This window comes from Candoia aspera, chromosome 1 (genome assembly GCF_035149785.1).
Source record: "Candoia aspera isolate rCanAsp1 chromosome 1, rCanAsp1.hap2, whole genome shotgun sequence".
Classification (NCBI taxonomy): domain Eukaryota; kingdom Metazoa; phylum Chordata; class Lepidosauria; order Squamata; family Boidae; genus Candoia; species Candoia aspera.
In genome coordinates, this window is record NC_086153.1 from 103,845,930 (window position 1) to 103,870,656 (window position 24,727).

At 40.4% G+C, this 24,727-nt stretch overlaps 1 protein-coding gene across 3 annotated transcripts; it reads left to right on the forward strand.

Annotated features, from left to right (window-relative positions):
• The first annotated feature begins 1,510 nt into the window (after positions 1-1,510).
• TRAF3IP2 (TRAF3 interacting protein 2) lies at positions 1,511-23,970 on the forward strand. 3 transcript variants are annotated; one of them, XM_063311020.1, is made up of 10 exons: positions 1,511-1,778; positions 5,635-5,702; positions 6,218-6,973; positions 7,505-7,694; positions 9,744-9,940; positions 14,621-14,709; positions 15,803-15,871; positions 18,259-18,375; positions 20,249-20,323; positions 23,379-23,970. In XM_063311020.1, exons 2-10 carry the CDS (start codon positions 5,687-5,689, stop codon positions 23,535-23,537), a joined length of 1,668 nt encoding a protein of 555 aa, XP_063167090.1. In that variant the 5' UTR covers positions 1,511-1,778; positions 5,635-5,686; the 3' UTR covers positions 23,538-23,970. The 3 variants fall into 3 exon arrangements, with proteins under 3 accessions (XP_063167090.1, XP_063167081.1, XP_063167099.1); XM_063311011.1 differs by lacking the exon at positions 1,511-1,778 and adding an exon at positions 4,616-4,668; XM_063311029.1 differs by lacking the exons at positions 1,511-1,778; positions 18,259-18,375 and adding an exon at positions 4,616-4,668.
• The last annotated feature ends 757 nt before the right edge of the window (positions 23,971-24,727 follow it).

Consider the following 24,727-nt stretch of genomic DNA (forward strand, 5'->3'; position numbering starts at 1 on the left):
ATAATAATAGCAAAAGTTTAATTGTAAGAGATTAAATCTGTATAATAAGCATTTATATCTGTGTTGGAGAAGGTTGGAAGTCGCCTTCTTATATTTTCCTCCTATTTCTTCACTTTCTTAGGTTTTTTTTCTTTAGTACTTTAATCAAGCTTTTCTGTATTTTATATTTTGTATTTTAACTTTACTTTGAAATTTTGATAAAGTTCATTTAAAAAACAAAAGAGAAACACTGGTTTAGAGACATACATACCCATCCTGTTCTTCCTTTTTAGACATATACCCTCATAATTTGCTTTCATATAAACTCAACTTTGCAGTGTCTATTTCTTTCGTTTTTTCTTCACTGAGGACTGATTATTAGTGGTACACAGGGCATACAGGGCAACTTTAAAACAGGCATAACATAATTAATGAAACAAAGTAAATGGTACCATTCTTCTTTTAAAAAAATGGAGGGGGCGATCAGAACACCCTGGCTGCTTGTGTTGCATCCTCATTGTCACACTGCTGTCAAGCACCTCTCCCATATTAGTAGGAGTAAATTTATGTAGTATTGGTGTTTATATCTTAGCATGGTGCAAGACCTATTTTCTCCCACAGCATCAAGTCTGGGTGGCAAGTGGGGCTGAAAGAGAGAGAGTGGCCTGCCGCTATGGGTGAACTAGAACCAGCTTTCGCTTCACACCTTAACCACATCACACTGCCTTTCTGCCACCCCAGCTGTCAAAAGATTAACACGTCTTATTTATTTATTTCTCACATTTCTTCACTGCCCATCTCACCAAAGCGATTCTGGGAGGCTATTATCTTATTTTAAAGCAGTGTTTTTCAAACTTGGCAACTTTTAAGTTGTGTAGACTTCAACTCCCAGAATTCCACGCATCTTAAACTTGCCAAGTTTGAAATACACTGCTTTAAACAGTGCAAGTCAAGTTGGTTTTGGGGGGGGCGGGGTGGTATTGTTATTTTATGTTTTGGACATTTTAAAAATTCTATTTGTTAATAGAGCTATTAGATCCAGGCTGCAAACATCCAGATGACTACTAGATGCCAATGTAGTTTTCTGAATCTCTTCACTGACCCCTCCTAGCCTTGCAGATTTTTGCAACCCAGATCTGGTACCTTTCGTATAGAAGCCAAATTGCTTCTGCTACTTGTAACCTGTCCAGTTATAGGTTATATACCGCAACGAACCCTTTGCACCTCTGGATTTTTAATGGCAATTTTTCATGGACAGACTGCAACATTGCCAACAATGCCCATCACTGTATATTACCGGCTTTAGTATCTGTCAGATCCTAATCAGAAAACCCTCATATTGCACAGGAGAGGGATAAGTTAGCGCCTGCTTAACTTTTCCTGTTGCGTTTCTAAAGTGCACAAGGAAACAACTATTGTTGCACGCGTGTTAACTGCCAAAATGAATCTGGACGCCCCACTCTCGTTCCCCTTTCCAGCTGAAAGCAAGGGAAAACAACTTCGCCGCCTGAGCCACTTTCTAGTCAAATGCCACCTCCTTCGGTGTTATCAGTCGCACTTCCTTTCCTGACAGACCTCTGGCTTTTTCAAAATGAGGCGTCCAACTCTGTTTTTCCGCGATTTGCATAAAGAGATCTACTTCCTGGTGCAGAGCCTGTTCGGCAACTTACCTGACAGAGCTGGGGAGAAGAGAGAAGAGCAGAAAAACTCAGGGGGGACAATTTGAGGAGAAGAGGAGAGACGAGGCCAGGCGGCCCGCCTGGTCTGCCCTGCCTTGGTGATCACCTTTGGGGTCTGAGGTGAGTTGTTAAAAACGCCCCTCGTTTACCTGTTTGGCGGTAGCTGTTGACCCACTTTTTCTCTGTTGCTCGTTTCTTCTCGGCTGGGGCTTGTTTCCATTTCTGATTGCTGATTTACTCCCGCAGCAAAATGGTTGAGAGTGAGACCTTGGTTTCTGCAATTATCTCAGGCCAAAACTGCACTTTGAAAATGCAGGCACCGTGATTCTGTTGCCCATAAATCTGTGTTGTGGTCCGAAAGAAGGCTAGGAGGCCCGAGATTTAGCTGTTGTAAATTCCATGTCCTTGGCTGGGAGTTTTATATGCTTGATTATGTGCCATCAAGCCAATGACGACTCAGGGACCCGTAGATAGATTTTCTTCAGGGGGATTTGACCCCAACCTGCTTCTCTTACACCTGAGGTTAAATATCTTTTGCTTAAAGGTAAAGGTGTCTTTATCTATGAAATACCCTCCTAAGGATACACATAGTGTAGGTTATGTTTTTTCTCTGATTTGTTACCAAAATATTACTTGAAAATGAACTTGCAACCATATCTCCTTGAGATTTTGGTGACATTTTGACGAAGTAAATATACATGTTTAGGATTTATATATTTATTTGTTGGCTTTGTTAAGGCCACCCAACTCCAAGAAGATCCTGGATGCATACAGTAAGTCCAATACATATATTAAAAACACAACTAAAAATCACATGACTAGAAAACAAAATAATAGATTGAATGTTTTAGTGATGTGTGCAAGGTTTTCCGTCCATAAATTCTTTTATCACTTAAAAAGGAAGTTAAGCCTCAGCGTGTTAAGTAAAAAGTAAGTCCCGGGTGGTCCGTCCTATTTGAGGTTTAATTGATGGGTATCAGGAACAGGACCTTCTTAGGGGAGGTGCCCCGTTACGGGTTTTCCAGCTCTCAGCACCTTTTATCATCAGCCATGCTGGCTGAGACTGTTTGGCACAACTTCAGGGCAATTCTGTATTCCACTACTTCTCCGTTAATGCTTAGGACTTAACTATTTCTGTGAAAAATCCCAAACTGATGGTACAGTACAGTAGCTGAAATTAGGTGGAAGGGAGTCTCAGTTTGGCCTGTGGGTCTCTGTTTCTACCCTAATTTAGGAAGAATGTGTTTGCTGAAAATGCCTGTGAATCAAACTGCATTTCTCTCCCTCATGTATTCTGTTGCATACTCAGGCCAGCCCTACGGTCTCTCCCCTCCCCGTTTCCTAGTCATGGACTTCCCTCTTAGCTAACTTTGGCATGGCCTTTGAAGCTGGAATCTACCTCGCTTGCCATGTGTTACTTGACATTCTTCTTCTCTACTGTCAGAACAGATTTAATCAAAAGCAGAGGGAGTTTAGTCAGGGTTGCTCTTTGGAGATTCTGTAGGCCGACACATGCCTTTAAAAGGAAAAGTACAGAGATTTCAATGAGGTTCGAGTTGTCTTAAGAAATGCACAGATAGTTGGAGCACAAGGGAGTCTGTTTCCCCCCCCCTCCTCCTCCTCCTCCTCTTCTTCCTCTTTCTCTTCCCCTTCTCCTTCTTCTTCCTTCCAAAATGCTGGCCGTGATTGGGTGTGAATTAGAACTTAATATGGACTCATTCAGGCCAAATTACCCAAACAAATTATCTTATTTGACTCCTCTCCCCTTTCCCACTTGACAGCCTGATTGGATTCATTATCCAGCAGTCATTTGAAAGTGTACACTGCTGCTGTGTGCTGGTATCTGAGCCGAACGGAAACCGCTCCCCCATCCCTGGAGTTTCCTCTGCCTTCAGCCCTGCTGACAGGCCAGATGCAGGATTCACAGGACTGCCTCAACCGCAGGGACTTTTTGCTTGCAGGAAGGTGAAATTTCTGCCCCTCAGTTTACTGAAGGCCTTCAGGATTATCTGCAGGAAAGACTCTTGAGTTGTGTAATTCTAGACAAGGAAATCAAAACAAAAAGGCTCTTAAATAATAGAGAATAATATTGCTTCCTTGCTCAGATGTGGAAGGTTTTACAGTACACATAAATGTAACTCTAACATTTTTGATTATATTTCTGAAGTAGGTACCTGTCCTAACAGTCAGGAATCACGCTGAGACGAGGAATAGGTCTCTAGTGTTTATTACTGCTACATAAGACAGAATCCTAACAAACTGAAGAAGCGTGGGAAAACCCAGACAGAAACCCCCCCAAAGTTAAGGCGGGTCTGATCTGTGTCTCTTTGAATGGCTGCTTAATTTCTCAGTGCTACGCATGCGTTTTCCCCCCTGGATAGAGGCCCCCTCCTGCTCGCCATCAGTACTCATGACAGTACCTGTGGACTCGACAAATGAATAATGTCTATTGTATTCTTCATTTTTGTTAAATTTTGTAGGAATTGGAGAATTGTAAGATGACTGAAGGAATAGAAATGAGAAAGTGGGCAATGTAATAAGAAGAAATATGCTTTTTTCTTTCTTTATATTTTTTAAATGCTGCAACTGTTTGGGACAGGCTGAAATTTAGCCTGATATTTAGAGACTCAGGGTAGTTTTCTGATTCAGCTTATTTCTTATGAAGTTTCATTGAGGGGTGAATCTTTATCCTGCAGAGACAAATACATTTTTATTTCTAAAACCATGGAAGTGGCTGATATTAAAATCTATAGAACTCTTGCTATCTTAAAACTATTTTCAGCAGTTTTTCCTCTGTGAAAAGTTAAACGATGAAATTGGATTTGTTTCAGTTCATTATTGAATTTTTCCCTTTATGTAACTAAAGAGTGAGCAAGGTTTGAAGAAATACTTAAGTCAGCTCTACTGGAACTCATTGTTATTCTTCCAAACTTGGCAAGAAAATTAACCATGAAGAACATGTGCTTCCTCAAATGAAATGCATTGATTTTTGGACCAGAGAGCTGCACAGGTCAGAATGGAGAAACTAACACTCCATTTTTTGGATCCTAAGCCTGAAGATTTTCCTTCCCTGACCAACAGCAGCTTGTGTGTGGTGGGGGTGAGTGGGGGAAAGGAACTAGTTGGTCTAGTGCTACAGTGCAAAAATAGACTAGACCCCTCATCCACCTTCGTGACAATCCAGTGTAAATCAGGCATCATGCAGCTGCTTTTTTTCACATTCAGAAGATCGAAATTAGAAGCTTCCATGGCATCTCAAAGGGTACATCTCATTGATTTTTAGGGTACTGTAGAGGCTTACTGATTCTGATAGAAAAATGCATGTGTAAGTTTGAAGTTGGAAATTTAAATAGTGATGAGTATTTTAGCCATACATCACAAAATGTTACAAAAGCATAATCCAGGCCTACTGAAAGAACAACTCAGATAATATAGTATAATTTTTTTTATGTCTCCTTGGCTTAAATGAAAAGGCCATACTGGTGACTGAAGATGACCAGGCTGTGAATTCTGAAGGTTGTGGTTCCCAAGCATCTGAAGAACTCTAGGTTGAAGAAAACTGGTTCAGAATTTATTGACTACTTGTTTATTTAAATATTTATCACTCAAACTATGTCAATAGATCTCAGAGCATTATATAATCAAAAGCAATAAAGAGTAAAACAGGCATTGCTTAAATGGGATCACCTATCTCTGGGGAAGGCAATGGCAAACCGCCCCACTATAGTCTGCCAAGAAAACATCGCAAAAGCGGCGTCCCCCCAAAGGGTCAGACGTGACTCGGTGCTTGCACACCTTCACTATCTGTTTCTTCAGCCATTTTAGCAAGTAGAAATTAGAAAGGAGCATATTACTGTGAAAATAATTCTTTCTCAGTAATAATAGTTTCTGAGTAGAAAATCTACTCAGTCTTTGAATGATGATCATAAAAGTTGCTTATTTTTGCTGTGATCTTTTTCTCTCTTTTCCCCCTTAGCTACCATTTGTACTTGGTACCTCTTTCCACAGATTTCCTACAGAATATTGAAATGACGTCCCTACAAGGTTAGTGTTCTTGTATCACCATTATGCAAAGTTATTTATTCAGACTGAACCATTGCCAATAAAACGTTCATGTTTGTCTAATCTTGAATCACATGAAATATGTCAAATCCATTAGAAAATTTCGAACTCTCAAAAACCTTTGGGAAGGTTTTGCCAACTCAGTTTCCTCCACTGATTGCCTAAGGATTGGATGGAAACAAAAGAGAGTCGTGATGAGGGAAGCAATCAAAGCTGACTGACAGTCCAGATTCTTTCAGGCATCTAGGCAGGTGTTGGCCAAATCAAGCATCTTCTTAACATATTCTCATAAATTCCCAAAATCAGGTAATACATTCAGTCAGTCCCAACCTTATCTTCCAGATGTGTTGCCTCCATTTCTCAGATTTCACATCCAATTGCTGGGGGCACATCTGGAGGGCACTCAAACTGGGGAAAATTGAATTACTTTTATGAAGTACTTTTATGCAGAACAAATAATAAAACTATTTTATACTGTATATTTTTCTCCATTTTAGGCACTACATTGGGTCGAAGTATACCAGTTGAAGTGGATGAAACTACTGACTGGTCTCCATTTCCAGAACATTCATTGAAAGAGGCTTTGAACCCTTCTGCAGAAATCATAAATAACTCAATGCCCATGGGATCTTACCCATCTCAAACATCTCATCTGATGGTTGGGCAACTAGGATTCTATAAGCACCTTGATCATGTCAGTTACAATAATGGCATATTAGAAACTTATGGCCACAGTCTTTTACAAGAAACCTATGATTCTAGAAGAGGGAGATTTCCTGGCCCATCCAGCAACTCAACAGACCACTCAGGATTTAATCATTTGCCTCAAGACAAAACAAACCAGCTGTTGATGTCTCACTCATCAGCTGATTCTCCTGACTTTGGACACAGTTCTAGTAATTTGCAAAGAAATTCATCTGAAACATCCCAGCATTCACTTGGTGAAAGGCAGGAAAATGCAAAGCCAGATTGGCAACAGGATAATAGGGTGCCAATAGACCTAAGGACAGAAGATGCAGGATATGATTCTCAGCCTCAGGATCCTCTGGGCATTGGACAACCTGAGCGTCCCTTGTCCTTTGCTTCTGTTTTTAACCTGCGAGACCTTCCAAAGCCTCTGATGTCCAGAGAATATCCACAGATGGACTCTCAGTCATACCCTTTATTTCCTCAAATGCCCCATCCTTATATTTCACCACAAGCTCAGTGGCATCCAAGATACTACAATCATAATATGTACTGCCAGAATCCATGTAAGTTCATTAGACGTAAAAGGTGTTTCCCTTGCTACTCATGCATTTGCTAATAGCTGTATTTTTGTAAAATGGTTGTCCTGTCAGCTGGGTTCATGTCATACTAAACTGTAATGTTGTAGTTTATTTGGGTTTGGTTTAATATGTTGTATGAACTCACTACTGCAGCCTTAATTGGGCGATTCCAGCCAACAGTAGATTATTCAATAAGCTACAATTAAGAAAACTCTTAATGTGTAATGTTAATATATTTAATGCCATGCACAATTTAATGAATAGCAAAGGGATGCCCTGCTTGCAGGAATCCAAAGCACTTCTTCCAAATTGTTTTTAAAGCATGCACAGCCTTTGTGAGTTCTTTGATTTAGATTAGTGTGTTGTATGTGGGGGTTATTCAGTAAAATGTGAATAAACAAAACCATGGCTTGGTGCAATGTATGCATCCAATTTGATCATGCCATTATACCACCTATTATGGAAAGGTGTCTCACTTATGCAATGGCCTGAGTTTTTATTTTCTCTTATGCTTAGATGGGCAAACACCCTATCAACATTTTGCACGTTCACCTCAAGTGCAGCTTCCTGTTCCTGGCCCTTGTGTAAGGGTCATCCGTCCTGCTCAGCAAATAATCCCACATTATTCTAGTCCGCATGGCCCCAAGTGTAATGAAGAAAGGCTGCCCCAAGGAGAAAGCTCTTCCGAAGGACTTCAGAGATTTCAGTAAGTATTGTCCAAGCTTGGAGCTTATTTCATTTTTTGCAGCAAAGCTAATGATGATTATATTATCATCATATGTATATGGACAGCATTCTAACCTCTGCCTGGATAATGCCAACACATATATTGCCATCTCACCTGCCCTCTCACTTGGTCCTATAACCAAGGCTGATGGCTCACCTAAGGCTAAATATATAGAAATAGGTTCCATTTCTGGTAGGCATGAACCAGAATTTCAAACCAATGACTAACTTAGTCATTACTCATTTCAAATTCCAGTGAACTCTAACCAAGAATGGCTGCTTCAGATTCAGACAAGCTTAAATTTACTTAAGCCACTGACTTTGGGTAAAAGAGTGCACTGGAATGGGCAAAATCACAAATTCATTGACAATATCTTAGTAAAGTGGGTTATCCCATTTTACTGCTAGTGACTTACAGCATCACTTGGCCATTACTGACAGGATATAAAGACTGTCATTGCTGTTATTTTGACACACCACCAGTTAGATGATTCTTGAAGACACAGTAAGTCATTAGTGGGGAAATGACCTTAGTGTATCATCTGAACATTCTTTGTGAAACTGCAAATCTTTTTTTCTTTTTCTCTAAGCTGCTCTTCTTGCCTCAAGAGTACAGTACATTAATTTCTTGCTGTGAGTTCATCTAGGAAATGTACATAAGGCCTAAAGTGATTTAAAGTCTCCCAAATAATTTCACTGAGGCAAATTGAGTGGTCTTCCCAAGCTGAACTGCCTTGCTGGTATGAATCTCTGATGCTTCTCACAGGCCTCTGACTTCTGGCAGTGAAATGAAATAATACTTGTGCACTTTGCTTCTGTTCCAGGTTCAGTAATTTCATGCCTTTTTCCTTGTTCATCTTGTTAGCTTCCTAGCTTTCTTGATGTAGTGCTTTCTCTTATCCTACCTTCTCAGATTATTCACCCAGAGTTAACCTCTGTCTAGTAACTAGGCCTATGAAGAGTCACTAACACATGGGATAAGTCAATCAGGTATGACAACCAGAACATGGGAGGATTTGGAATTGAAAGTGGGTGGAGTTTGCAGCATTGAAGGATTGCACACACTATCTTGTCACCTCTCATGAGATTAATTTGAAGGCCATGTGACCACTGAGAGCTGCTGGTTACTCAATCTGGAAATAGACTGTGAGCACATCTTGTCCTTCAACATAGTCTGTTCATCTCACATCGTAAAAGTATATGTCTGCATGCCCACATATGCTACTGCTTCTTCTCCAAGGGGCCAAGTCTATTAGAAATGAATGAGGCCATGCAGGGCAGATAGTGAATAAAACATATATGTTTCCTGCTCCAAGCCATATTGGAGCTTTTACTGTGACATCCCCCTTTGATTTACAATTCCCTGTTCACAAAGGATGGGCAACTACAGTCATTCTGACTTCAAAAATGATTGAAATCACAGAACTGCTTTTATACCACAGGGAGAAGATATTGCAGATTCCTGTCAAATGCTTCAGGATTTGCCTTAACTTTTAAGATACTAAACAGAACAAAAGAAATAATTGAAATCAAAACAGTAAAACTGCTAGTGGCAGACCTCTTTTAAAAACCTTTTCAAGAGCTTGTGATACACTGTGCATAAAGTATACTTTCAGGAAGTATTGGTATGAATTCTTTCAATCCTTTCCTTCTACACTGAGCAACATGCTCTGTTGAACTAATTAGGACTTCTGCTTGCAGGACTGCACTGTAATTGAGCATCTTCAGTACTGTTAGGCCCCAACTACAAATGATGGCAGACTTCTTTAAATCAAGTCTGCTCCAGTTCTATTTCAGTAATAGGAGAGTTTAATCCACTTCTTGCATTTTGAACAAAAGAAGCCTGTGGGTGAGGGTCTTCCCAGGCTTAGAACTCTGCAGTTCCTCCCAGCTTTCTCTACGACACAGAGAATTTAACTTCTGTCATCTTCATGCCTTTATTTTTAAGAAAGGACTCTGAACATGTATTCAGAATCATCAGATCTAAACATTTTTGGAATTTACAGATGATTTTTCTTTGTCTTCCCAGTGACCAGTTCCAGAAGCAGATGCTTGATAGTAATTCACCATACAAAATATACTGGGCCCACAAGGACATACAGGGAGTTCCTCTTGATTCCATGGCTCAGTCTGGCAGCATGTCCACCCCTGGTGCTATCCCGAGACCACTAAATAATTCTGCAGCCAAGGGGACACTGAGGACCAGCAACTTGCCTGAAGAACTACGTAAGCTCCTGCTGTTTCTTGTTTGCTAATTCTGTATATAATCATATGCTGGAAAAGAAGTAAGGATCATCAGCCCCCTAACATGCATCATATGCCATTTTTGCACTGTTGACCTCTTCTACTGATTGAGGAATTTCTAGGGCTACATTAGCAGAAAGCTTGAAAGACCTTCCTATTTTATTTTATCTTGCTGATTTATATGGCTGGCCTACTCAGCACAAGACTCTGGGTAGCTCTTTGTGTTTGCAAAATGAAATGAAAAGCACTGAAAGATACTGAACAGAATTAAAAACACAAACAGGGACAAAATTTTAAAAAGCTGAAGGAAAAAGGTATATTCGAGAATTTATTTTTATGTTCAAGAATTTATCTTGCTGCTGCTTCTCCTGTAAACAGAGGCCCAAGTACAGCTTCTTCCTGGATAGAGAGGGAACATCTAGTTGGCAGATGCATTCAGTATACTGAATGGTCACCAAATTTTGATCTAATCCACAAAGCAAGTATGGAAACTTGCTGGCAAGAAAATGACCTCCTCAAGAGGTGGGCTGTACCGGTCAGCGACATGCTCTGCTCCTTACCTGCTCTACCTTTTAATTTATTTTGTAAGGTTCAGGTGAATACTGGCAGAGCCACTGGTTATCAGACGAGTCTTAAAGTGACAGCTTTAATGATGTTTCTTGTAGTTTAGTATATAGTATACATGTGCATAATGTCTTGTATCTGCTGAGGTTATTGGCCAATATTTCATTTGCATTTGATGAATGGATTCATTTTATCACTGCCATGTGTGGGTTCAAAATGGCATGGGTTTCAAAGCACTTGGCATAAGTGAGACATGCATTCTTTGCAAATTTTGGTAGAATTTAACCTGATTTGTGGCTCTTGTTTTTGGAGAAAATATAATTATAAATGTTTACTTTGCAAAAACGTACATTCAGATAAATGCAGAACTTCACCAGAAGACACTTGTGGATGACTAATTTGCAGATCCCTAACTGAGTGTCATGTAATGAATCCGGGAAGCAGATTATTGGATAATTGATACTGTAGCCCAACCACGTCACTGTTCTAAATGAGATCGTACTTCCTCAAAAAACAAGTTTGTTACGTAGGGAAGTTCCTAGAATTATCACAGTCACTTGATGTCTAAGTTACCTTTGTGGGCTCTTGATTGGTATATCAGCCATCTCTACTGTATCCTTTCTTGGACAGCAACATTTAGCTACAGTTGTTCACACTCACATTTATATTACTATAATGAGCTCTGAATGATCCTGAAACTGCAGGTGATATAGAAAGCAGGGATTAGATTTCTGAGTTGGGAACCTGATCAGGGACGCAAGATACTTCTGTTGAAGCAGTTCCAGTGGCTTCCAGTTAGCAGACAAGCCTGGTTCAAGGTTTTGTTTTGACTTCTACAGCTCTAAACAATTTGGGGCCATAATTTTTGGGATGGTCTTCACTATTTACAGACCTATCTGATGAGTAAAATCCAAAGGTCCTTGTTCAGAACTGCAGCATGTCATCTTGCAGTTAATTATTCATACATACATATATATAATTTAGGGGCACATGACTCTTGAAGACTGTAGGCACTTACAGTTAAAAAGCAAGAACAGTACAAAAAGCAATCATTAGCAGCCAGAAGACAAACATATAAATTCCCCCCCCCCCATGCAACAGGGGCTCAACCATTAACCTGCCCCAACACCTGGGGGAATACCCAGGTTTTAATAGCTTCCTGAACATCATCAGTGTGGGAGACATTTGGATCCCTGGGGGAATGTTATTCCACAAGGCAGGCACTGTGACAGAGAAGGTACAATTTTATTTATTTATTTTTCAAATTTCTGTCATTGCCCATCTCCCAAGAAGGGGGACTCTGGGCGGTTTACAATAAAATTGACAATTATAAACCATCAAACACATAAATTACAACACAAACAACCAACATAAATAAAAATAAAAATGCACGGCGGCAGAACCAGGTCTTCAAATCCTTCCAGAAGGCCGGGAGCAAAGGGACCTGCCTCACCTCTGGGGGCAGAATGTTCCAAAGGGCGGGCGCCACTGCAGAGAAGGCTCACCTCCTGGACCCCGCCAAGTGGAATTCCCTTACCAACGGGGTCCGTAGCATGCCCTCTCTGCATGACCGTGTGGGACGGGTCGATGTTATGGGGATGAGATAGTCCCTCAGGTAGCCTAGCCCCATGCCATGTAGGGCTTTAAAGGTCATAATCAACACCTTGAATTGGACCCGAAAGCAAACCGGCACCCAGTGCAGCTCACGCAGCAGTGGTGTCACATGTGCCAATCTTGGGGTACCCATAACTGCTCGCGCAGCTACATTCTGGACCAGCTGAAGCTTTGGATACTCTTCAAGAGTAGCCCCACGTAGAGCGCATTGCAGTAGTCCATATGGGAGATGACCAGGGCATGAGTGACTGTCTGGAGGGCATCTTGATCCAGGAAAGGGTGTAACTGGCGCACAACACGAAGTTGTGCAAAGGCCCTTCTGGCCACAACTGCCACCTGCTCTTTGAGCAGGAGTTGTGAATCCAGTAGGACCCCCAGGTTCCGCACTGGGTCTGAATAGGGCAGTGCAACCCCATCCAGAACTAAAAATGACAACTTCCCGTATACCGAGGAGCTGTCAACCCACAGCCACTCCATCTTATCAGGGTTCAGCTGAAACCTGTTGTTCCCCATCCAGACCCCCACAGCCCCCAGGCACTGAGAAAGGGCAGTCACCGCATCACTTACCTCACCAGGGATGGAGATATATAATTGAGCATCATCAGCATATCGATGATACCTCATCCCGCAGTGATGGATATCTCACCTAGTGGTTTCATGTAGATGTTAAATAGAAGAGGAGCAAGAACTGAGCCCTGTGGCACCCAAGGGTCGGATCTCTCATCTCCTATCACCACCGATTGGGACCAGCCCTGGAGGAAGGAGGTGAACCAGTGCAGGACCACGCTGCCCCCCACAACTTCCTGAGCCGCCCCAAAAGGATACCATGGTTGATAGTATAGAAAGCCGCTGAGAGATCAAGAAGAGCCAGGATGGATGCACTCCTCCATCCCGCTCCCACCAGAGGTCATCCATAAGCGTGACCAAGGCAGTCTCTGTCCCATATCCTGGCCTGAAACCTGACTGGAAGGGTTCTAGATAATCTGTTTCATCCAGAATCCTCTTGAATTGTAACGCCACCACTTTCTCAACCACCTTCCCCAAGAAGGGAAGGTGGGAGACACGACGAAAATTGTCCAACAGGGTAGGGTCCAGTGATGGGGTGCACCAACGCCTCCTTGAAGGCAGCCAGAACCACCCCTTCTCTCAAGGATCTATTAACCATAGCCTGGACCCAACCACGTCACCTCCCAGGCTGCCTTCACCAGCCAGTAGGGGCATGGGTCTAGATGACATGTGGTATTTACAGTCCAGAGGATCCTGTCCACTTCCTTAGGTCCAACTGGATCAAACTGTTCCCAGATAACAGGGTCAATTCCTGGATCTTGCTAGATGACATTGTTTAATCAATGGGACCTGAAGTGTGCCCAGTCTGCTCGATCTTACTGGATGGGCAGAAAGAGCTCAAGGCAGGTGGTCTCTCAAATAACCAGGGCCTATGCCATGAAGGGCTTTTTAGGTGATAACCAGCACCTTGAATTGCACCCAGAAGCCAATGGGTAACTAGTAAAGCTCATAAAACAGTAGGGTTACATTGGCATAACGCAGTCTGCCCATCCCTGTGCATTGCTGCATTCTAAACCAGATGTAGCTTCCAAGTAGTCTTTAAGGTCAGCCCTATGTAGAATGCATTACAGTAGTCCATTTGTGAAGTGGCTAAGGCATTAGTGACTGTCTGGAGGGCCTCCGCGTTCAGGAAAGGGTGAAATTGGTGCACTGGATGTACCTGTGCAAAGGGCCTCTTGGCCACAGCGGCCACCTGCTCTTTGAGTAAGATGTCTCCCAGATTGTGCATCAGTTTTGAATGGGGAAGGGCAAATCCACTGAGCTAAAAACTGCAGCATATCATCTTGCAGCTACTCATGGTAGGCCTTCTCAAGAGCACTTTCAGTCTTTCCCCCTTGCCATTTTTGAGGTGTCTATTAATACACCTTTTACGAATTTGTAAGACCTATCTCTTCTCCAGGCTTCCTTGTATGAATATTGAAAAAATGGTCTAGTTTTCTTTCTTTTCCTTTCCCCATTCTTTTAATGAATATTTTATATTGTTTTAATGTATTGCTTTATTATTGCATTTGCACTTTCAGGCTTCTGTTTGAGGAGCAAAAAATGCTTTTTTAAAAAACAACCCCACCCCCCCTGATTTTAGTTTATCCTTATAAGCCACTTTGGAATGGCTTCTAGTTTGTAAGTTGATCTCAGAATATTGAAAATGAAATATAAATAAATTAAATATACCTGGAGATCTGAAGATTCCTGGCAAGATTGCAAGACTAGTAAGCCAGTTTGTTCGTTCATTCGTACACACACACACACACACACACAGTTCTGAATTCCCTCATAAGAAGCAGGATTTTGCTTAGGGTTAATGAATATATATATTTAATCAATGTTAAGCAAAATCCTGCTTCTTGTGAGGGAATTCAGAACTGTTTAATTTCAAAGCATGCCTGGTTTGAATATTGATAATTATACTTCTCCTAGGTAAAGTCTTTATAACCTATTCCGTGGACACGGCTGTGGAGGTCATGAAGTTTGTGAACTTTTTATTTGTAAATGGATTTCAGACAGCGGTGAGTACTCTATTCTGGAAGCCTGAATCATTGCAAAGGGAAAGAAGTGAGAATATCTAAAAAAAGACAACTCTAAATTCAGAGTGGTATTGTTTCTTTTTAATGTACCTGCCTGCATTGCTAAATATTATATATTTCATAATAAATATTGTATAAAAGAGACAGAGTTCATTTAAGTAATATATATAATTGTGAATTTAAAGTGAATGTATTGGGTGGAAATGATGTTTCAGAATGGTAAACTATTTCTAGAAGGCTTATCCAGCAGAACCCTGCATGTTTGAACAATGTTCACAGGGATTGACTCCAAGGTTAGTGAGTACAGACCTACTTTCATGGCAAGAATTACCCTTTACAGTTTATTCTTCCTTGGCAGTAACTTCATGAACATCTTCCTCCAAGACTGAGTGAAATAAATTCTGAAATGGTAGATACCAATTCATCATATGTAATGGCAGAAGTTGGCCTGGCATTTTGCAATCCGTGCACACAAGAAGTTTGGCCTAGCCTGACAAGAGCTTCCTTTTCACTCCATAACCAAAAAAGGGCCATTTGCTGAGCTCCTAAAGATCCTGGTTAGGTTGAAAGAATGTGCAACATCTTAACATGACATGTACGGTTTTGGCAAAGCATGTTGTGCAAACACAATCACTTTGGTTTGTAAATCATGGCTTATGGCAGGCAAGTATAACTTTTAGGGCAGGTGAGGTCACCGTTGGGATGGTGTTGGTGCAAAGTGGGCAAGGCCTTATCACACAAGTGGGTGGGCTGGTTTTTTCAGGATGCATTCAGTTAATTTAACCAATTTAAATTAACCTTTTAGGGGGAGATGGGCGGTGATAGAAATGTGAATAATAAATAAATAAATAAAAATTTCTTCATTGTGGGATGACCTGCATAAATTTACCAAGCTGTACTAAATGTACTGTAGTGTTGTTTTGAATGGACAGTATTGATGGTATAGACATATTTGTATTAAAAGCTTCTTAAATTGAACCAATTAGAAAGGATGCTAATGTTGAATTTAGGGGTAAAGTAGCCTCCTAGACAGCAGAACTAAAGAAATCATGTTAATATTTTCACTTTTTAACAGATTGACATATTTGAGGACACCATTCGAGGAATTGATATTATCAAATGGATGGAACGTTACCTAAGTGATGTAAGTAAAGATAAAATGTCAAAATTGTGCTATTTCCTGCACCAGTTGTTCACAGGTAATACTTAAGGCTGCTTCCTAAGACGCTATGAACTAGGATAGAAACCTATTCCCCTCTTCCCATGTGGCCTAATTATTAATGTTTTTCTGCCTTTGTCTCCCTCCCCTCTCCTTTTTCTCATTTTGGTCTAATTTAAAATGGGAGCAATTGAGAGAAGAAAGCTTGGCGCCTTTTCTATCAGTCACATTCCTTTGCTGAGCATTTTGAGGGATCTTCCTCTGAGAAATGAGCTATCCATCTTGTCCACTTATCTGCAGGAGAGAGAGAGAGAGAGAGAGTGTGTGTGTGTGTGTGTGTGCGCGCGCGCGCGCAAGATCTTTGCCCACATTCTCCTGAACAGACTTGTCATTGTCTTGGAAAGTCACCTCCCAGAGGTGCAGTTTGGCTTTCGGTCAGAACAGAGTACAGCAGACATATTTGCTGTGAGACAAGTACAGGAAAAATGCATTGAGCAGAACAAACCTCTTTACTCTATCTTCACTGACCTATTTACATTTGACATTAGGGAGGTGATCCTTACATTAGGGAGGCTCTCTGGACCATCCTGAGATGTTATGGATGCCCGAGGAAATTTGTGAAGTTGATTCAGCTACTCCACAACACAATGACAGGACAGGTCCTTTACAGTGGTAATACGTCAGCTACATTTGCCATTTCCAATGGGGTGAAGCACAGTTGTGTGCTAGTCCCAGTCCTGTTCAATCTATTCTTCACTTGCATGTTGTCACGTGCTGTCCAGGGTTTGATGGAGGGAGTGTACATCAGGTACCAATTGGACTGCTCTCTTTTTGACCTTCACCACTTGAATGCTGGGACAAAATGCCTCCATACAGTCATTCAAGAAACCCTCTTTGCAGATGACTGCATACTCTTGGCGCACAATCTATGGTTGATGCTGAACAAATTCTCAGACACTGCTATGCTCTTTGGCCTGACTAACAGCCTAAAGAAGACTGAAGTACTTTACCAGTCCGTACCAAATACCAATCCCATAGAACTAAAAATCACTGTTGACGATACCCAGTTGACAAATGTTGACAGATTAGATCCAAAGGAATATATGAACAGCAGTAACTGCACACACTTGGTTTACATATTGAATTACCCATAGTTGGCACATATTGCTTTTGACTTCGTTGTGTGAACCCAGGCAATTGTGGCTTATTTGATAACCTAAGATTAAACTTTTGCTTAATGCACTATGTGAACCTAGGCTGTGTATCTAAAAGTGATCAAGCCTATTCAGAGCTCTGCTCACTTTAATAATTTGTTGAGGTAGATGGGTCTTCCTTGAACAAATGTTCATGCCTACCAGGAGAAATCTATCAGTTGCTAGAAACAGCATGCTGGACAAATAAGTCCACCTAGACTGGCTTAGTATTCATATAAGACTAGATAAGGAAATAATGAACTGTGGGTCAAATGCAGTTTCCAAAGCCTTTTAGATGGTACCAACAGCGTGCAACCTGAAGTGGCAAATCCCCCAAATCAATTTCCTTCCAGTGTTCAGTGCTAAACTAAAGGAAATAGATGTGCTACACTCCCAATAGGCTTCATACACCCACAAAAGTAAAAAATGCACCCACCAAAAGAACAAGCTGATAATTTTGGCTTCATCCCCTCATTACATTACTGCCTCGTTACCTATGGCCCTCAGCCGCTGAAAGTGATAATGAAATAAAGCATGGTCTACCAAACAGAAAAGGTTCTCCATTATTAAACTGAGCAGAGTTCTGAATGGGCTTGAATGTTAGTGTTCCTTCTGGGTTCAGATGGGACACAAAGTAATTTTTTTTTAAAAAGCCAGTGTGAATTAGTGTGTGAATTTGTGGAAGGAGAATCTTTGTGATTTTGGCTTGAAACAAACAAGTTTGTTTTTAAACCTTCTAACTCTTAAAAGTAAGTTTTAAACCTTGTGGCCTCTCTTGAAAATAAGAGGTGCTTAATGTCCTTAATGGCCTTCTTAGCCATTCCAAACTCTGGGAATCAAAGTTTTAAATATGCATTCTCTCATGTGTATGTTTTGTACAGTGTTCATAATAATGTGTAATAGGCTGTGTTGGTCAGCTTTGTGATTCAACCTGGCGAATGCTGAAATATATTTTCTCTCCCTTTTAAATTTAAACTGTACTTCTTGGGAGATCCAGGAAATCTGGTATGAGGAATTCCAGTGTATACTGTAGAGTTTCATTGCCAAAAGGAGCTGGCTTGTCTTATGTTTCCAGAGAACATCCGATCACGTAAAATTCCAGCTGGCAGTTTTCCCAGCTGCTTTTGCCCAACTGTACTGTATTTTATGATTTCATAAAAGTGTTTCTCTTCCTGACAGAAGACAGTAATGATAATCATAGCAATCAGTCCAAAATACAAACAGGATGTTGAAGGGGCTGAATCCCAGCTGGACAAGGATGAACATGGTTTACATACTAAGTATATCCACAGGATGGTAAGTGAGGACACGTGCTCACCATTTCAAAAAGAAGTCTTCAGCTGCTGCTTCTGCCAAATAATTGACGTTTGTGCTTTGTCCTTGGTTGATGCTGTGGTTAAGCCCTGCTTTGTTCATCTTTAAGACTTTGCTTTCTGTAGCGCTTCTTAGAGTGCTCACCAACTCCATGTACTATAAATGTCATTGGCTTTGCAGCCTGTCTAAATCCTTTCATACCCTGTTCAAACCCCTGCCATGTGAACTATTGGGAGCAAGGGAGGCAGGTAATGACATTTGCATCCTGGCATCACTGGGGCTTGCTAGAGATCACTATGCTATGAATGTACCTCATGCCTGCACTTTCACACGCTGAACCACTCCAAACACATACATACACTGGAGCCCACTGATGGCAGACTGTGAACAATACAAATGGAACTGTATTTTGTGGAATTCCTCTCACTATACTTTCATATCCACCTGAGTTACTGTGTTCTCTTTCTCTTGTGCATTTGATCTTTGTCTCCCTATGGCTTCTCCATTGCCACAGAGACTCAGCTTGACAACACGTTTGAGGATTCTCTCTAGGGTTTCCCCTGATCAGATTGAATAAACTGCAACAAAGCTGCCTGCCTTTCAGCTGGGAAACAAGCACTATTTTATGCCTGCCTAGAAAGCTTCCAGCAGGACAGGTTCATCAGAGTGAGAGCAGACTCACCAAGTACAGCTGGAGGAAAGAGTGGTTTTAGAAATGCAGAGATGAGCTTTCCTCGGGGGCAGTGGTGGGGAAGGAGGCAAAGAAGGGAAGAAAAACTATTTGACCCTTACTAGCCATGCCAGTGAATTTCTGCTGACAGATTTCAATCATACAGTTCAGCAAATGCCACATGAATCTGGATCCTGTTCCAATGCTTTTGACAGAACTTCGCTTTTCCTTACTAAGGATCCCTAAGAGGGCTGAGCCAACATTCTAATAAGTTGCCCTGACTTCTTTTACCCTTCCTAGTGTTTTGCAACTAGCTGTTGTTTTGAAACATAGAGCAGGATATGAATGCTTAAATCAGACTGGTAGTAAATCATGATCAGTGCCATGTGAGCAAGGATAAAGCTGGAGTTGTCTGGCTGTTCCAGTGATGCTCTCAATCTCTAAGTCAAGATTGACCACAATATCCAAATTAAGCCTCAATTGGTATTTTTAGTACTATTCTGATACTTAAGGAAATTCAGATATAAGTGGGTAAGCCCTCAGATGGAGTTGAAAAGCTTTCAGAAATCAAATACAATTCTTTCAAGTGTCCATCAGTAACATGAAAATTTCATGGTAAAACATATATACATATTATTTTTATTTCTTTTGAAAACACAAAAAGATCTTTGTTGCATAATCTGCTGTAGCATTCAACAGGTGTAAAAATACAAGACAAGGGCCTTCCATCAAAAACATACTCCAACAGGCTGCCCTCACAGTACAGCACATGTATCTGCTCATGCTTATCTGCTGCTCAGTGATAAAGGGTAACTAACACCCAGGCTCCCCTACTTCCAAACATCTAGAATGGAAGGCAATGTAAACCAGATCAGGGCACTTATATATTGTGTCTAGCACTGGATCACAATCTACATTCACCATTCTGATTTCTGTGCAATTCACAATCCAGGAAAAACATACACAAATCTGTCTCTGGCAGTGTGGTATTGTAGGACCCTGGGTCTGTTTATATCTCAAGGCACTTGTACATAGAAATCAGAATGCATAAGTCTGAAATTAATGTTGGATAATTTTTATTTATTTATTTAATTTATTTATCTAATTTATCCCCACCCATCTCCTCCCGTCGGAGGCCTCGGGGCAGAGGGATTTTACAATTTTACTTCTTTTGTATTTTTTTAGATGCAAATTGAATTTATACAGCAAGGAAGCATGAACTTTAGATTCATTCCTGTGCTATTTCCAAATGCAAAAAAGGTAATATGATAATGGACTGAATAATTCCATTTTGGGCTTTGATGAAAATTCAAACTAGATATAAAACATTTTTAAAAAATTTGGGAATGTTAAGTAAAAATCCTTTTGTCATTTGATGTAACAATTTAGAGAAATGTTTCACAATAATCTTAAGACAGAAATATAATTTACAGTATATCAAGCTTATTGATGGACAAAAATGGACAAAAATATTTTTGATTTTGAAGTGTCTAAGGGTCAGCACTCATTTCCTGAAATAAAAAAAGGATTTTATTTTTCTTAGTACTTTAATTTACTATTTTATCTAGAGATAAAGTGGGACAGGCATAACTCAAAAATAATTAAATGACTTGAATTGCCCATTCATTTTTACATGCTTAAATCTTTCTTGTTGAACTTGAAGAACACCATAAATTCTGCTTAGTCTTATTGTTTTGTGTGATAAAGAATAAACTAAGCTCAGGTTTGTATTTTCCATGATTTCTATGGGATACAGCCTCATTTCTAAATCTGAAAGCCTCCCTTCAATCTGTACCCAAAATCTGTTCTGCAGAGTAGACTAGGTTCCCACACTATGTAGGCCAGACTATAGTTTTGTAGAATTATAGAATTGGAAATAATCCAAATTAAAACATTGCTGACATGTGGCTATCCAGCCTCTACTAGAACACATCCAGTGATGCAGAGACTACCAGCACGTAGGTGTTTAATTCCTGTGTTGAACTACTCTTGCATTCTTATAATTTTAAATTACTACTTGTCCTGCTTTCTGTTAATGAATAGGACTTTGGTCTTTTTCTTTGTGACATTTAGATATATCAAGTGGTACTTCAAGTTCTATCTTATCCTCCCACCACTTTAGTCTTCTCAAAGATTGTTAATCTCTCTTTATCAGATTACATTTGTAGTCTCCTGGGCTACCTCATTGGTCTTTTCTGAATACCTTCTAGTTTGACTGAATTTTTCTTAAAGTGTGATGCTGTAGTGGATTTCAGTAATGCTGCTGGTTCTCAGGAAGGAAGGAGCACATTCCAAGGAGGAGAGCAAGATAAAACACAGTCCAGAAATGGAATGTGGGAAGATTAAGAGATTTAGAATAGCCCCACCCTAGAGCCTTTCCAGGTTATTTCCCCTTAGGTTAGGTAGAGTAGCTCTAGTCTGGCAAGATTCTGTCTATATGGTGTGAGCAAATAAAGAACTGAAGTTTGGCTGGATCGATTCTTTGCCGTTCTTGGGCTGGGCCTGACAGATGCCCAGAACAGATCATGAAAACTGGCAAGAACCACACTGAGCCAGAGTTGCACTCTAGTTTCTTTATTGTTCCTACCATTTACAGAATCTTGCCAGACTAAAGGTACCCTAACTGATCTAAGGGGAAAACACCCCTGGGACTCTAAGGTGGGGCCAGCCTAGCTTTCTTTGCTGGCCTCCCAATGCTCTCAACGCTGCGAGAACGCTTATCTCCCTGGAATGCACTCTCTCCTCCCTCAGCTCCGAGATCCATCACATCACCCCCCACCTCATGGACACATTCCATCACAGGTTCTGACCAACACACAGTGAAGTGAACTATTCGTTCCTGTGATTTGGAAACTATTTCTGTGATGAAACCTAAATTGTACATTTTTCTAACCTAGTCTATCAAGGTTTTAGGAATCCAACCCAATTTTATATCATCTGCACCTTCTAAGTAATAAAACTACTGAAGTGTACAGGGTCCAGAATAAAATCACTACTTGACTTTGTTAAAAAAAAAGTTGAAGCATAGTTTTTCAAAATGCTTTTCAAGTCATCCATGTATTTACTTGTTATGCCATCCAACCCACATTTAACTATTTCACTAATTAGAATGTTATGGGGTAAGTGTCAGATATTTTACTGAAATCAAGATTTAGTACAGCATTTCTATCATTTATCAAGAAAGTCATCCTATGTGGAAATTACAAAAGTCAACATGAATTTGTCAAGATCAGATTAATCTGAAAGACTTGATCTTGACAAATCCATGTTGACTTTTGCAATTTCAGCATTATTTTCAAACATTTTCCTTCTCTAGTCATTTGGTACTTCTCCCATTATCTCAGATTTCTCAAAATTTCATAAAAATTCTATCAGACCATCAGCCAATCTTTCAGTACCCTTGGATGACATTCACCTGACCATAGAGATTTAAATTAATTAAAAGTATAGAAAATTTGTATTTCATCAGTCTAAAGCTTCAATCCTGCTCCTTGATCCTGTTCTTCACAACTGGTTGGTGAAATATATACCCTTATATTGGTTAAAAAAAAACTTAGCCAAAATGGGAATTGACTAGTTTTGCCTTTTCTTAGGTTACCTACTAACAGCTGATATATGGATTTTCTCCTCTTTGTTTTATTTTGAACTTCTTTTAAAAAGCTCTTTTTGGGGTTCTAAACATTCTTTGCCAACCTCAGCTCATTCCAAGTGTTAGTTTTTATGATACCTCTACAATTCCAGACATTGTACTTTTCCTTTGTGACCTCTCCTTTACTACATCCAACATGAATCCTCTTTTGTTTGGTTGCTTATAATTTAGCATGATGTGTGATCATAGTCAGAATCACATTCAAACAGGCTGCTATTGTATGTATGAATCTGTAGAACATTAGATCACCATTAGGAAGATAACAGGCCCTTCTGCTCCCCTTGTAATATCACATACAAGGAAATGTAGGAACCACTATCTCTTTCTAAATTCTCTTATGCCAGCATGGGAAAACTTACTACCATAATCTAAATCAGTGAAGATCTTCCTGGAGCTTCCATCAGCAAGCATGTGCTGAAAATTTTTTTAATACAAGTGATTTCCACTTAAAAATCAGTTAAGAAAAGAAATCCAAAACTTAACTAATTGCTTAGTTTGTTGGCAAAGGCATATGAGGAGGGCAGGGGAATTCATTTCAAATGTGGAGTCTGGAACTGTAATGGTGAGTATATCTCAAAAGCTGATATGAAGAATCAGGTGGGATTTTATATTGCTGCTTTCCCACATACACTCTTCCCTTTTTCTTTGACCTTTCCTTCTCCACAGGAACATGTACCTACCTGGCTTCAGAATACTCACATCTACCACTGGCCCCGGAATAAAAAGAACATTCTGTTGCGGTTGCTGAGAGAAGAGGAGTATATTGCGCCTCCGATAGGACCTTTGCCCACTCTCCAGGTTGTTCCATTAGGAGCACAGATCTAAAGCACATGTGGACTAAATGTTGTATGATTCTCTGGGCTGATAGCCAGGATTTTCCTGGCTACCTCTTCTGGGTGATGAACAGTATGTGCACCCTCTCCCCTCCCTACCACAAACAGAATTGTCTTGGGGGGCAGCAAGCCAATGTGTTTTCTTTTGTCCTGAATGTTTCCTTCCAAGGCTGATCAGGCATGTTGCTGCATTTCAACAAACTGCAAATGGAAAAGTATATTTCATGGTTGTTGCTTTTCTTCCATCTTAAGCAATGTTCCAAGTCTGCGGCAAAGCAAACAAATACTAGAATGAGGCTAAATACGCCAAAAAATTGCATAATCTTGTTTGCTCACAGCTCCTTTTGTTGTCACACAGATGAACATATATTGTAAAACAATCTCCCAATGCTATTCCATGTACACAATAAAGGAGTTGCTTTTCATATGGATTGTCATTTTCATGGTAAGAAAAACATGAGAGTTTAACATTTTTATTGTTGGTAAACATAGTCATGATCCACAAGGTTGCTATTTAGTTAGGCACTTTGCTTAGCTTCTTAAAGACATTTTGTCCGTGACCCACAACATAATTAAGAATATTCTTTCTCTTGCTCTGTCTTAGAGCAAGGCTATGTATTACATTTGCCATATGGCTGCTCTCAAAATGAATGCCTATCATAGGTTCTCGCCAATAATAGATATAATTGCTTATAATAATGGTTTGCTATCACTGATAAAGAAATGTTAAACCATGAGTGAACTAGGTAATATCTGCTAAGTTGACATGAAGAACAGCAAGAAGCTTGATCCAAGCTGTTATTCACAGGAAGAGGAAGGCAACAAGAAACTTCAGTAGCCTTTTGGAAGAATTAAGGCAGCCACCAGCTCTAATATGGGCCAATACAGTACTGCATCATCAGCCTCTGCTGGGACCTCCTAGTCATTCAGCAGCAAGAGACCTACATTGCACTGATCCAGCTGCCCCTGCCTTCCAACTGCCCCACAGATGTCTGGTGGCTCCTATTATGCTCTTATCACTCAGCAAGAACAGTCTGTTATTTCTGTCTTCCCACTCAAAAGTATCATTATCTGGGACTAAGCCTCATATGGCACCAAGCCATATGACCATACATATGGTATCCACATTCATTATTTCTCCAGATAACTATGAATACATTATAGCAACTAGATTGTTTCTGT